Raw genomic sequence first — 15,828 nt, forward strand, 5'->3', positions numbered from 1 at the left:
TGGCTGCCCTTGGACCTCAGAGTGGCCAGAGCAGTGCAATTTTGGGACAAACATGTGGTCCCACTTCCACCCTGTCAGAGTTCACCTCAGGGCCGCGTGACGCCCCCGACTCCCTCACTGCTCCACCCAAACCCCTAACTTCTTCCCCCGAGGCCACCAACCCCTAATCCCTCATACCAGATCTGTTAGTCCTTATTAAAGATGTTTGGGTTGATTCTTTAAATCCCTCCTACTTAAGCAAAACAACATTTGAGAAGAAAGAAGGCTTATTTAGAGAGGGGGTTATGCCTGGATGTGTGTGGAGATAGTCGTGTATTGTTTCAGCTGGGTGGGAAAACAGCTGATGAAAACATGGCTCATTCCTTGCAACGCATGAATGATAATCCTGGTTATCTGAGCCGATTGTGTTTTCTTTTGACAATGATCCAAAGATTAGGTTGACGCCATTCTAGCAGGTATTTGAAAGCATAAAACAAGAGTTTGATAAATCCTGCACACACATATCGTTTACTAACTGAGACATTAACATATTATTCACATATTGTTCACAGTGGATGAAAAGTCAAATCTCTGAATTTCCACAGTAACACCTACACATATACCATGTCAATTTTACATTAACCCCTTGAACCCTTTGATATTTGCTCTGTTTTCACTCTCTTTACTTACAGGCTTTCAGTCTAGTCACTACATGGCTTGGCCACGTACTGTTATTTTCAGTTGGGCTATTTAGAAATGCTATCATTTTGTAAGCAAGTTGTTCTGTACATGTTCTAACATAGGTTTTATGATATTTTTTGCAATGTTAAAAAAAAGGTTCTGGTCCGGAGCCCCGTTCTTTGCCTGTATTTGTTTTCATTTTATCCAATCAGCACCGCACGCTGCATTAACTCCTAGCAGTTTTGTTTTGCACTGTAACCATGAATGTAGAGAAAGCAATCAAATGGGTTACTTTTGATACTGAAAAAAACATTGAAACATGAAAATTACTAAGCAGGATCTGAAGTTATAAAGGAACATCTATTTCTAAGCAGATTATTGGACATCTATCTTTGACTTACTTAGATACAGTCACTGGTAAAGAGCAATTTGTGCTGATTTTGGCAGTGTGTGTATGATGCCTGTATGTGCTTTGACTGAATTATAACCGAGGAAGTGGTGGTCAGCTGGTTTTGTTTATGTTATGGTGGGGCTATGGCATACTACTGATTTAATAAATGTGCATGCTAGTGAAGTAGTAGCAGCAAATGCAATTAGATGGTTAGGGTCTGAATCGAAAAACAAGTGTTTGAAAGGATCTCTATATGGAAGATCTTTGGAAAGCTGTAGGAGGCTCACACTCTTTGCACCCACCAACATGTTTTTCCTGTTTCCCAGATCTCTACAATGCAGGTGGCAAGCAAAATGTCATCATGACCAATAGTCATAAAGGTCAAAAATACAAGAGTAACACCCACATTGACAAATCCCAGAATTTTCCTTTCAGTAAGAGTGTGAAACAAAACCAGATGTAACAATAAAGGTTAGTTAGCTGCTAGGGGGCAACTGTCTGAGGCTATTGTCAGGTCTAACAGAGTTCTCCACAACCCAGACCTGTATTCCTTTTACACCTCATATGTAGTGGCATGACAGCCATCAAGCGACCCTCTTGGAAAGCCCAAGTGCCTCAATATATTCGTCATTCTAGACACAGGCATAAAAACCTCCACAATGATCACAGATGTGGCACAGCCTTTGATGCTGGCTGTAATCTACAGAAACACTATGGCTGCTATAGCTGGGAGGGAATGTGCCAGGAATTCCTCAGCACCGTGTCCTGTGTGTGTTGATGAGGCTGTAAAAGCGGCTTCACACTGATGAGGATAAAATGATTACATGATTCAGTGGAGTGTCATTCAGGCTCTGCAGTGAAGAAAACCTTTTATGTGAAGCTTTCAAAGGTGTGAAGCACAAAGACTGTATAACACTGTCTGAACACAAAGACACTAAGTTTGGGAATGGTTTGCTCTGACAAGTCTGACCTTGAACTGAGGGTAACACATACAAATAAATGGGGGACCATTCACAAGAGGACTGAAGAGTATGTCAATCAAACAACATTACTTGCTCCACACAAAAACACCCAGTGTGGTAACCAAAGAGGCATCAGGGGCTCAGCATATGTCCAAATTAAGATACAGGATTAACTTTGATTCCTGGGATTACAGTGAGCCCAAAAGGAAACCAGTCACTCTTTAACTGTCTGCATTTCATCATACTTACATGTGCTTGTGTACCCGCATGTTTAAGTCTTAACATCCCCTCTAACAGTTGCCCACCTACTCTGCCTTCAGCTTGCTTGCTGGGAGACTCAAGCTGTAACGTCAGCCTCACTGAGGGAGGCTTAAGTAGTAAAGAATTAAAAAACAGATGGAGAACCAGAATGTGAGGCCATGGCTACAAACAGTGGACTTTGACAATAAGCTAATTACGGCCTTAACACTAATAACAATGAGTATACAAGCAGCTCAGTCTCAAATTCAATTCTGGAGAGGAAACGGAGAACAAGGACAGCTACACTGACACATCTAAACCCTCCAACAACCTTTCCTGAAAAAACAGTCTTGCTGCTTGCATAGGAGCCTGAAACTATGGGCCACCTGTTGTGGATTCCCAGCCCTTTTAGCATGGAGAAGCCAGATCTTAACACTCAGTTCTCATCGAGAAAATAATACAGAAGAGTGTGAATGAGCAGCACTCTGAGAGGCAGACATGGATCTATAGCCAGTCAGCAGTGCATAATCATCCATCAAGTTTTTTTTACCCATATAAAACTTGAGTCTATGACATCTCCTGTATTAAGGTCTGATCACAATAGAGGCTGAGGAGCAGGCGGGATGGAAATCATAGTCAGTTTTTTTATTTACAAATATGCATTTCTAATGCATTGCTAATTTTAAAATGCTATTTTCAGATTTTATTTTTCTGATTCTGGAGCAGGATGGGACAGGACACGAGTCCTTCTTCCAGGATTATGATGGTACAGGTATTTTTTTTTTCCTTTTTTAATTTTGTCATGGGATTGGGACAGGACAAGATTATTTTTGTGGGAGCGGGATGGGAGAGGAGTGAATATCCACACCTCTGTCACCTTCTAGATCACAACAGAAAGTGGCACAGCGAAAATAATCTGTTTGCTAACTAGCTAGTTTGCTAACTGTCAGTCAGCTCATTATGAATGAACGGAAGAATAACACAACGCATTTGTACTATAAATTCTCTCTATTCTGTCAAAAAACATTCTTTTGTGGAGCAATGTATGATCTGTCAGAGGAGGTTAAATAAAGGGGATGGTGACACAGCTAATAAGTTACATTAACTTTCTTCAATTTGGATTTCAGCTTTCTATCCCCTCAAGGTCAGCACTGTCAAGGAGGATTGCTATTGGTCAACAGTGCAAATTAGAATGTCAAGGTTCACCAAAGACTTCTGGTTAGATCACTGGAGGTTTAGTTATTGGAAATTCAAGCAATTTATTTATTTCACAATTATGATAAGAAATTAACAATATCAGTAATCTAATGAATTTGGTTTGCTATCCAGCCCCAGAGGTAAAGCCTCAGAATGCATCCATGTATGCTATTATACTTCTGTTCTAAGTCCAAGAGGCTGTGGAGCCTAGAAATAGCTTCTTCCCTAAAAGAGCCCTCTGCACTGTTAAGAGTCCCTTATCTCTGCTACGTAGTGTCCTTGGAGGCTACAGCTGCAGTGCAAGGACAGCTGGCTAGAAAGCAGAGAGGAAGGGAGTCTGCGGTAAGTTGCCTGCCAACTTCTAAGAGCTCAGATTCCCAGCTCCACTACCAGAGTAACCTGTCCCCAAGCTCTGAGCCGTGAGCTTCAAATCTCAGCTCTGCCCTGAGCTGCAGAGCCCCAAGTCGCTGCTCTTACCTTGGCTGCAAAACTTGACATGAGTCAGGTAATTTGAGATCCACGGGTTCCGGTACATTTTTGCAACAAAGTAAGAGGTAAGGCAGAAAAGAGCAAAAGGAGATGGAAACAAGGGGCAGAAAGAGGGACAGCAGCTGAGGAGGTGATGCAGCAACAAAAAGCAGTTCGTCAGTGCTCCGGGACAGACAGAGAAGAAGAGAGAGGGGAGTCAGGTAGCGTTAGAGAGATGCAGAGGAGAGGGAGGGAGGGGAGAGAGTAGAGAGAAACGTCCCAGCCGCAGTGCCGATACGAGTAGAGGTGGTCCTGGTAGGCAGTCAGAGGAGTGGTGAGGCTGTGGCTGCAGCTCTGCCCCTTCTGAGATTCACTCCTCCACTCTGGTTCCCCTTGCTAACCGCTATGGACTAACCAGTGCCCACTACAACAATCTGCAGGGCTAAAAGCTACTCAGCACGGGCTAAGCTCATTAACCAAGAAAAGAAAATCAGGCCCCATCCCTACTACAGATTGGAGCAGAGTGTCCTGCATGCTACTGAACGCCTCACAGGCACAGAGTGGTGTGTGTGTGTGTGTGTGTGTGTGTGTGTGTGTGTGTGTGTGTGTGTGTGTGTGTGAGACAGAGATAGTTAGAAGTGTCCCAGGAGAGTGCTGCCTCCCTTTGGCTCACACACATGAGCGGGGTGCCAAAGAAACCGGTGCATAGCGTCAGAGAAGGAAGGGAGAGAAAGCACACAGGCAGGGTGGATGGGAGTGGAAATAAAGTGAGCTGGGGAAGAGGAGAGAAAGTTAAAATGACCCTCTCAGCCAGATGAGAAATTCCAGCCATCTCAGTGGGGACAAAATAAAAGGAAGGCATGTAGAGAAAGAAAGGAACAGGGGAGGTGGGAGGGACAAAGACAAGGTAAAAAAAAGCAATAGTGAAACAAAGTCAGGAAGAGAAAAACAGAGGGAGCATAAACGGTAATGAGAGAGACAGAGAACGTGAGTTCTGCTATGTCCACTTGTGAGTAATGGTATCATTATGCTTAACACAGAAACAACTGAAAAGAGGCGCACGGGGAAGAGAAAGAGGTTGATTTATTGACAGCCTCACAATTCTGCTTTTAACACACTCCTCAAAAGTGTTTGTAAGTCCCAAAGCATGCATAAAGCGATATTCCCTGCGAGTCATGGCGCATATAAACCTATTTCCTAGTATGATTATGCTGTAAGTGAATGCCAAAAACTACAACAACAGCACACATATACACATCTCAGCTATGCATCAATGTGACAATGACATGCTTATCATTGTACTGAGAGCATTGTACTGCAGCGAGGGTGGCGCAGAACCCAACGCTGCTTTACAGATGCTGATGGGAAAGCGGCATCTTATCTTTCTGCAGCAAAAGCTGTCAGTGGCAAACACAGGCTTCAATATAAAACAGATCTAGTGGATGAAATCAGTCACAAATGCCAGTTTCTCAAGAAAAGCAATCCGAGAATGCTATTCCCTTGCTGTGTTTTTCAAAATACATAGTACTCCGTGTACTTCTACTAAACATCTTGTAAATCTAAGTCAGGGTGTCGGACTGTTTTAATAAAAAATTTAAAAAACACCACACAGACCAGGCTCATCACAAAATAACTGTCCAGCCCACCATTAAATGCTACATCGGTGTGTGAAGACGGAGCCTGACTGTATGACTGGGGTTTGTACACTTTAGAGGTGGTATGTTTGGATCCTTCTCTGAGATGAGCTCATCTGGCTCAGCATGTGGACTTCGCACACAGACACAGACACACACACACCATAAACTTGCCAATACATGCTGGGGGTGAGTGGATGGGAAGAGAGCTACCTGCACGCAACCCTTTCACAATGTTATTTTCACCACTGGTTTCTGGTTCGAAACTTAAGATTCCAATATATCAGCCTGATATTGGAATTTTAATTAAAATTAAGATTTATTACCAATTTATTTGCAGTCACTGCTTACAGTACATAACTGACTATTTACAGTATCCATAACTTTGTGCATCTCCAACTGTTCTGGGTGCTACTTTCAGTGCTCACATACAAACTGACACAACTCAACTGCTAATAGTGCTTAATTTTTTAATAATAACTTCACATGCTTTCACTGACTACACCGATTTCAGTTGCTTTCAGCTTTAACACCAACTCTTTTCAAAGCTTAAGTGACCACTCCGACAGAATCATCGGATTGTCGGATTGTGGTGGTGCCTCAGAAACCGCCTCCTGTCTGACCTGTAACTTTCCAAAAAAAGACAGTCTGCCATTTACACCCACTTCAAGCCTTGATTAGCCAGCTGTGTGGAGGTAAGATGGGAGCCAGAATTTGAACTTCTCTTTCGGCTATCTTTTTTTCCCGGCACTATTACGGAGAACAAAAGAGTGCAATATGCAAAATGTGCATCGTTAGCCGTCGTCAGACATATTAAACTGTTTACAGTGTTTGCACCTGCAATTTCCAGCATAACCAAGTGCACTTTTCTTCTGAAAATGCAACATTTGTAGTCGTGGAAGAAAAACCAAGACTGCAGTAACGCATGACAAAAATGTTTATTTGTTGGCAGTTTTTAATGAGACAGTTTGGCAACGACATGCAATAAAAGTCCCAAGCCAGAACTGACCTATGACGTGTACATGAAAGTATAACATAGTTTGAGCACTGTTTAGTTCATAGTGTTCTGATGTTGGACAAGTTAAACACTTCTTTGTTACTTTAGTTGGCCTCCAACAAACAGTAATTCCAGTTATTACCTGCCACATACTTAATCAAATAAGCTTTTTAATCTGCCTTCAAGCATATAGCATTTTGTTTGTTTTTTCCCCCAAAAGAAAGTACAGTTGATATCAGCCCATCTTTGAACTTCTGACATCTACTCTAACTACACAAGCAATATTTCTAAATGAATGTGTAACTATTTAATAACAGCAAAAATGCTCTGTGAAGCACCTTTAATGGCATAAAATGCGATCACTCATGACTAATCAAATGCAAATCAAAACAGGTCTCACTACCCAAGCTGTTGTCATCAATTCTGCACCTACCACCATCTGGCTGTATGTAATGTTTGCTGACTCATCTGCTATTGGGATGACATCAAACCTACAAAACCACCAGACTGTTTCTACCCTGTTATTAGCAATGATGAGTCTTTACTGCCAAGGATGTGCAAGACCTTACATGTTGCTGCAATGATGCGACTGTGCTCTTGTTCTCTAATCTTTGTGTCGGACTGCAGGATTTAGAGTAATAACGACCCCTGAGAAGAAGTATGCATATAAATGAAGAACCATGTACAGAAGCAAACCACGAACAGATGGACTTAAAAGAAATTGTATTTATTTGGCATTCAGTCCTGTGCTATTGGGTGATAACTGATAAGTGTGCTGTAACAGATATGTGGAATGTGTATGTAAATGTGTAGTGCTACATTAAGAGGGATTACTTTTGCTACACATCACAGCCACAAAGTGCAACAGGAAGTTATACTAACTGGGGAAAGCCAGTTTTTTAATTTTAATGTAAATTTAAATCTAATTTGTTTTCCAAATCCAATGTTCAACTATTTATTATGCTTCCAATCCAATAAATCTTATTAGACATTAAACAAACCTACCCGTAAGGGGATATCTACTTTGTTTAGGAACTTTGTGAGAACGGATTTAAGTTTGCTTCTGTAAATGCTTCCACATTGACCATAAATCTGCCTAAATGGTGATAGGAATGACAGCACAAATACCAGAAACTGAATCAAAGGTTAACGAGAATGAAAATTAAAACCACCTCTGCTGCTGTGGTGCAAAACTTGACAAAAACGAACAACGTTTAATATATGTCCCAGGAAACCTATTGCCATTTAGGACAGCATTCCAGGACACTATACTGAGACCCATATGGGATTTGAAGACGATTACAGTACCAATGTTTTTTTTGGATTAAAGCTGTCAACTGACAGTAATTTCTGCTGATGTTCAAAGGCTGTAGTGGTGACATTTTCATGCCAAAACACACAAGCATTCAGTATAACCCCCAAGCTTTTGTTCTTGTCAGATGTGAAATACCATTTAGACCATGTGACAAAATACAGTTCTCTCAGATTCAAGGCCTTCTGAGACAAGCCAGCCATCAAACTATAAAAGGCTACATTTTCTTAAGTGTGCATGCTTATGCAGGAAATAAATGCTGTAAATGTCTTAAAATGTTAATTGTTTGCATGTGATAAGTGTAGGATTTGCAGTTTCAGTACACTTAAGCACTTGAAGTATCAGCTGAAGTTGAAGATTTCGGAGATTGTTTCCATTAAGTTTGGTAAAGACATCACATTGGCTGCATATAGTGCAAATGTATGTTGTTCTATATTTGACTGGCTGAAGCGATTTATTGAGAAATTCAAATAATTAAATTATTAAGAAGCATCGACACATTATTTGCATCAATGCTTCGTTTAATCCATTTAACTATACAGTGCACTGTTTCACACGGACATTTATTACTGTCGCACATCGCACTTACTCTGTGATGAAGTTAAGACGACTTGATTTGATGGCACTGAGTGTAAGCACTGAAAGCAGCTGAAGACAGTTGAAGAGTAGTTCAGCTGCCATTTAAAGAGTAAGAGATAAAAGCAGCTAAACTGTAAGTCAATATCTAAGCCATGAGAGCAATTGAACTGTTAGTTGACAAGGGCACTGACAATGGTCAATGACAACTGTCAAGTGTAAGACATGAAAACAATTGATATGTCATTTGTTGAAATTTCAACTGAACTGTAATTGACAAAAGAAAATTTCATTTGAAGCTGAAGAGTAGAAGATAGTTTGTGTGGGCCGGATTGTAAGCAAGCCGTCACTTCAGTTGAAATGTCAATTTGTTGATAAGATATTATTAAAAATAATGTCAGTATCAGGATACTGGTAAGCTAACATGTAAAACACTACAGGAAAGGCACAAATTAAACAGCACAGGTTATGTTAACAGCACGGGACAGGTTATGTTTAATATCATAACAACAGTGCCACACCTCTCCACTAATCATTCCCCCAGATGTTCAGTCAGCTACACATTCTGAGTGGATGCTATTTCAGCCTGGACAAGCTCACATGTGCAGCCAGTCAGTGGGTCATTATTGGATAAACACTTCCAGGCAGTTCGGGTTTGCACTTAAAATGACCCCTCGAGCGCACATAGGCATCCCGACAGTTCTATACTTAATGGCGGCATCACCTTCACGGTCAGAAAATCTTTCAGACGAGAGGGGACGGTGAGCAGGAGGGAGAGAAATACACATTAGCAGGCCCCGTCTCCTGCTTTACGCTTTCAGAGAATCTTAAAAATAAAGTCCAGATTTATGGAGTCCCCTAGGAAAGATATCTGTCTTGTCTGGCGAGAGAGCGACGGAGGGATCCAGTGCGCATGCTGTCTCTGCAGACACATAACAGAGCTGAAGCCTCTGCAGCATGGCCATAAATTCAGATTTTTTTTTGGGTGGTGGTGGTGGGGGAGTCATTTATACACATAAAAGGAGTTAGAGGGAGGAAAACTTTTGCAATGTTGTTTTTCCAGTATGAAAGAAAGACTTTGCCTTTTGACCTTCAAAGAGTAAAAATTGTATGTAAGACTAGGGCTAGTCATTGCGTGTGTGATACTAATTATTTAAATATATATTTAAATAGGGTTTTCATAATGTTGTCAAACACTGAGCCTGTCAGTGGCAAAAATAAGCACTTTAGTGGACGTACTTTGAAGGGGCGCAATTGCCCGCAAGGATTACGTTGAAGCCCCGTTTCACCTACTGCAGTGAACTCGCTCAATAATGGACCAATTTCAACAAATGTTGTCCCAATTAGTCACACAGACAAAAAACATCGGAAAATAAGGTCCAGGTTGAAAAATACCAAAGTTACCCTTTAACACCCAGAAACACACATACACACACCTCAGCATAGTTGTCCCAAAATACAACACAGATAAGAGGTCTTAAGTAGAAGACTCAGTGACTCCAAGTGGTTTCCAAGAGGTCCAGCAATGTATGCCTCAAGGCCTATCACACAGCTTAAATTTGGCTGTGGGCATGAGCTATACCTCAGTTAGTCCGATGAACGGAGTGAGGTAGCTCCCTTGTACCAAAACTTAATGTCTTGTATTTACAGGAAAAACACAGAAAGATATTCCTAAACCTGTGATGTTAAATGTTTGACCATGAATTTCCTATGACTTTCAAACTCTAGAAAGGTTAGGAAGGAGTCTTGCTTTGTGAGTCTACGGGTCTGACAACAAAACCTGACATTTGCCGTTACCATTTTCTTTCTGCTATTATACTTAACCAAGGTTATTGTGGTAAGAGTATTTGAAGTCACACTGTCTACTTCTGGTTATCCGTGGGAATAAAATACACCAAACAACAAAAACAGGTCTTAAGAATACAATGCCAAAACATTTTTCACCATAAAGACCTTTACTTTTCTTGCCCCTGAATAAGTAACTAAATACTAACAGTGACTGGACTGCACACTTTCCATACTCCTAACGGCAATCATGATAAATCTGTAATTATCACATCAACCAATATAGCACCATCTGTTCCTTGATGATGTGACCCTTTAGGCATGTGATGCACCTGAAATACTGAAAAATGTCATGAAAAAAAAAGAGCCCAGGGGAAAGATATACCCAAGTCAGTGCATAGACATATAGAGTCTTCAGCTGTTAAATAAACACACATGTGCATGCCTCAGTGAGATACACACTGCACATCTGGTCAGGAGAGAGAGCTACAGCACCAGAAAAATCATCTATCCCACTTGCCAGGGAATTTGTTTCCATCCCCGGGTGCCGGGGACACCTTCCCAAGAACTGTCATCCTGGGGTACGGGAACACTTAAGAGGATGGACAGACAGTGGTGGAAAGCTTGTGTCTCTCATTTCCCTTTCAGAGTTGACACAGTGTGAGCTGAGCCATCAGAGCAGAGGCTGCCATTGGTAAACTGAACCAAATGTAGCTACAGTGATGAAAAGTTGAGAACTCAATGAACCATGATCTGAGTAGTGTAGGTATGCTGTGTTTAGGGCGGCTGTGGCTCAGGAGTTAGAGCGGGTTGGCTGTTAATCGGAAGGTCGGCGGTTCAATGTTCAATCCCGGCTCCCCCGAAGTGTCCTTGGGCAAGATACTGAACCCCCGAATTGTTCCACCGGTGTATGAATGTGTGTAGGTTTATGAATGTTAGTTTCTGTTTGAGCTCAGTGTGTGAATGTAGATGTAGTGTAAAAGCGCTTTGAGTGGTCGAAAAGACTAGAAAGGCGCTATACAAGTACAGAGCATTTACATTTAAAGAAATATTATCAATGGCCTAGGTACTTATCCATGGTTGATTAGTTAAGAACAGTTGATGAGCCGGAGAAATTGGAATACAACCTTTCGCTTAACCTTACCTGAACAGCAATTGTCATAGCTTGGCGACCCTAACTATGCACAACAGACCTGCCAGGTGTTGGATCTGTCCACATGTTCATCTAGTTAGAGGGATACCATGCATAAAGAGTATGGAGGATGGTGTTTCTTTTTTAGCCTTTCCAAAACCAAATACACAATATTAAAAGCATAAGCAATGGATTAAACAGTGTTTATTTGCTCCAACATTAGCTGCAATCGTTAGCATGTTCGGCTAACTAGCTTACTACCTACAGTAGTAAACAAGAGTTACTTCCAAAACCTAAAATCTAACTGAACTAATCTGATTCATTTTTTGGGGTTACAGGTTACATTACAAAAAGCCCAGCCAACAACTAGCAAATGGACGATATAGAATTTCCCCGCCATGTGGAAAGCAATCCTGGATGCTATCCGAGCAGATCCTAAAAGCCTTCTTTTAAGTAAAAGTATGTAAGTTAGACAACAGCAGCCAAACAGGGTTTTGTTAAATAAAGAAATAACATTGTTATACTTCTTCCCTCATCATACTCATAGAACTTAGTTTCACAAAAATATTGTTTATTTTTTTCTGCATTTTCATGAATCATAATCGTGCCCACCATTATCATTGTAAACAGCATAGGCTACTGCATAAAAACGGAGAGCTTGACAGGCGTAGCAACAGTAACTACGGGAGACTTAGCAAACAGTTTGTTACATTAAAAAAAATTGTGGGACATGATCATTTATGAACCCCAATTCTCCTCAAAAGTACACATTTTCCCTGGATAGTTTCTTCACCAAACACTCCAAACCATGGTGATTACTCGTTACCATAATTACAGCTCGAGATCAGCCAGACTTAATGCAAAATAGAGAGCATTCTAAGGGAAGGTCCACAGACCACTCAACATTAAACATGTCACTTTACTGTGGCAGTTTGCAGGATCACAACTTGGTTCAGAGAAGGCTTATGATTCTAGCATTGGTATAAGTAAAACAACACATATGACAAATACCAAGGGATTCTGGGTAGAAAATAGAAAAGTGTAATGTAAATTAATGAAAATAATATAAATACTAAAATATTTTTTATATATTTGTGTCTTTCTGTTTCTTGGGGATGTTTAACTGTAACAAAATCATGAATGCATTTTTTTTAAATAAAGGAAAAGGTGTCATGGAGGAGTCAATATGCACTTAAGACACACCACATTGAGACCACCAGGCACCAGGACCAAGCCTCCTACAAGACTTTTGGTGCTACATAAAGCCTGGATCGAGTCCATGTGGGTGTGTAGACAAGGAAACTTTAACCTCATCTGGCTTTCAGACTGATGGAGAAGGATCCAGTTACAGCAGACAGGAAAGTCATTACCCTAACACTTGTTTAGTGACTCTACCAGTGCAGTTATAATTTTGATCATGTAAGAACATCAAACATGTTCTGGTTACATCCTCTCTAATGTGGCTATTTCCTCTGTTTTATACAGTATCCAGGGCTGATAGTTATTTATCAGTGTTAAAACAAAACCAAAGACTTATAAGTTATGTTACTCTGTTAACATGTTTAATTGTTTATTAAACACATCCTGGATATAAGAAATGTAATCAGTTAAAATTATCAAAAATAAAAAAATTTACTTTTAAAGCAAAACATACTAACACACTCAAACATGACGTGCTCTCTGATAGCCACTTAATAAAAAAAATTTACACAGAGCAGCGGATACTAGTCGCCTCTATCCCTATCCTGATTGACAGATCGCCATGGTAGCTACATGTCAGACAAAGTAGTCCCACCCTAAAGCATACGCTGCTTGAGAAGTAGGGTCATTTAACCATTATTTCTGGAACCGGACTTCTTTTTGTAACCAGCAGACTCACCCCCTGCTGGCCGTTGGCCGAACACGCAGGCACTCGTCACGTCACCACTACTCTGGATTGGACAACTGTGCCAGCCAAGAGCTGCAAAACAACTGCAGGATGTTGAGTTTGTAATGTGATTTTTTTTTTTTTTTTAATACTAATGTTTATAATGTTATGTTATAAAAGGGCAATTCTTTGCTAACACATTGGCAATGTTACCTTTAATTAATGAAGAGTTTAATCAGTAATGAAAATAATTGTAAACTGAAGACTTAGAGGTCACATGCAAATCTTATACTATGCTGCCAATTGATATCACTCCTAAGCAAAATGAGTTAAGACACTATGAGTGTACAGGTGACAGTGAATAAAACAAAAGTCTGAGGTCAGTCTAAGTCCTATTTAACTTGTCCACCTTGTGTTTAGTCAACCCTGGCTGTTGACATGAGGCCATGCTTAAATAAGGCTTTGAACATCAGTATGAGACATTTTCAGTCATGGTGCTTCTATCTGTGAGATATTAATCCACATACAGGCTCAACCACATGTCTATTTTCTGTGTTCGGTGAAGGCTGCAAACTCAGTGCTGCTGTAGGTGTTTTTCATAGTAGCGTGTCATTTGATAGAGCACTTCCTGATAAACTAACAAGAACTAGCTGTCCATCTTGACAGGTGAATAAGCCTTCAGAGATTGAGCTCAACTCCTCAATGAGAAAATAACCTACGCTGACCGTAGCTCTCCACATGACTACCTGAAGCCCAGACAAAACACACATCATTACTCTTAACTCCAGTAAGAGATTTGTTACTCTGGATGTGAGCCAAACAAAATCACAGCGATTCCCCCCACGGCAGTCTGACACCATGACAAACAGCTGAGAAAAGTGACAGTGACACAGCCAGAATCAACCACAGACAATCTGTAAAAGAGGAAAGTCAAAAAATCACCACTCGGCTTCCACTCCCCCAGAGCAGGAAATCAGATCAGACCTCAGCCAATTAAGTAACTTTGAACTAGGGCTCATATATATTTGGAGCAGTTGGTAAAAATAAACCTATCCCTCAAGGCATCATGATTAAATGATGCATTAAAAAGGACATTTGCATACAAGCTGAATTATTATAGACACTTAAACATCTAAACTACATTCTGTTTGGGTGAGTTTTTTCCTAACAATAATCAATCACATGTTCTAAAATAAAATAAAAAAAGCTTTCACACATTAAATACAGAGGGAAGCTAAATTAGAACATGCTTTTTTTTTAAATTGTTAACCATGGTGCTAGAATCAGTAATGGTTAAAGACAGGGCTTGTATCAATGGAAAAACTTGTGTAAAATGTTTGGTGTGTGTTGCCCTGTTAGGCAGCACTCTATTTTTGTCTGTGCGTCCTGACAGAGTGAGAGCAGGTGCAGCACAATGAACAACTGTAGTCTCCCTGGCCAGCCACTCACCAGTGAATGAATCACATATGGATGAGCTCAGCAGCCCCAAAATCCAAATCTCACTCGGAACATTAATTTCCTCAACTCACCTATACACAGATAAATGCACTTATGGAGGCTTTACGGATATCCAGCGAATCACTTCCAGTCAAGAGATTGGAAGAAACTCCAATTTTAACATCTGAACACGTAATAAATTAAAGCTGCTTCTAGGTCAAAATACAGAATCCAACATGGATGTGAAAGTCTTTTTAGAAACAGTTCAATGATCCAGACTAAATCATTACCATAATGCAGAATATATTTTCCTCAAAACATAATAAAAAAAAAAACAAAAAACAAGCATTTAAACCACTTTTGCCAAACAGTAGGAATCTACCTGTATTAGCATCAAACATACAACCATCACACTTTTAGACTAATTTATACGATCATAAAAAAAGGTTAACTGAAACACAATGTTTCACCACCAATGTCATTCAACAACTCTGACAGACAACTAATCCTGTAGTCAGTTATCAAGCCACATACCTTCTTAATGTAGGTTATCTTCTCAGAAAGCCACAGAGTCGTGGAATTGAAGTGTTTCAGGTGGGCACAGTAAGGTATTAGTTAAAAGTCTTCCCTGTTTTGTTCAGAGACTACTGGTTTCACAGTCCCTGAGAAGGTCAGAGCTCTGGAGGCTTGTGGGACAGGACTACTGGGACATAAAGATAGACTGACAGGTCCACAGGTCCAGCCAGCTAACACCAGCCACCCTCCACCCACTTTCTATCTACAACTCTCCTTTAGGGGCACATGTGTTGTGGCTAGATCTACAGCAGTCATAACCCCGAGGGATGGGTGGTTGGGTGATAAATTTAGAACGGTTCTTTCCCACTCCACCAGTGTCAAGCCAGATCAATCCAATGACAAAAGTGACAAGCGGCAGGCACGAGGCCGATCAAATTGGGGAAGCAAAGATTAAGTTACTACCTGGTGGCTTGTAGCTCATGGGTCAAGGTCTACCAACAGGAAGAAATAGCTATAATAGTAAAAATCAAAGCACTGGCATAGTCTGGGGCATGCAGGGCACAATCATTTTTCATAGTGGACATCAAGCAGAGATATTAAAGACCGTAAGTGCTAAAAAGTGGCACGAAGATACCTAAACAATCAGTTCACCAA

General features: G+C 40.6%; 1 protein-coding gene across 15 annotated transcripts in view; it reads right to left on the reverse strand.

The window, feature by feature from the left end:
- Window positions 1-15,828, reverse strand: part of svila (supervillin a) — a 93,489-nt gene that overhangs the window by 44,483 nt on the left and 33,178 nt on the right. For 5 of the 15 annotated variants that reach the window (XM_046062512.1, XM_046062496.1, XM_046062459.1 and 2 more), the window contains exon 1: window positions 3,928-4,430. The exons of 3 other annotated variants lie outside the window; for them this stretch is intronic. In XM_046062512.1, coding sequence (XP_045918468.1) covers window positions 3,928-3,985 — 58 coding nt within the window. In that variant the 5' untranslated portion in view covers window positions 3,986-4,430. Of the gene's footprint in view, window positions 1-3,927; window positions 4,432-15,828 lie in introns of those variants that run through there. 7 more of the 15 variants (XM_046062555.1, XM_046062489.1, XM_046062479.1 and 4 more) reach the window with 4 other exon arrangements.

Source organism: Micropterus dolomieu, linkage group LG01, assembly GCF_021292245.1.
Source record: "Micropterus dolomieu isolate WLL.071019.BEF.003 ecotype Adirondacks linkage group LG01, ASM2129224v1, whole genome shotgun sequence".
In the NCBI taxonomy this organism is placed as follows: Eukaryota; Metazoa; Chordata; class Actinopteri; order Centrarchiformes; family Centrarchidae; genus Micropterus; species Micropterus dolomieu.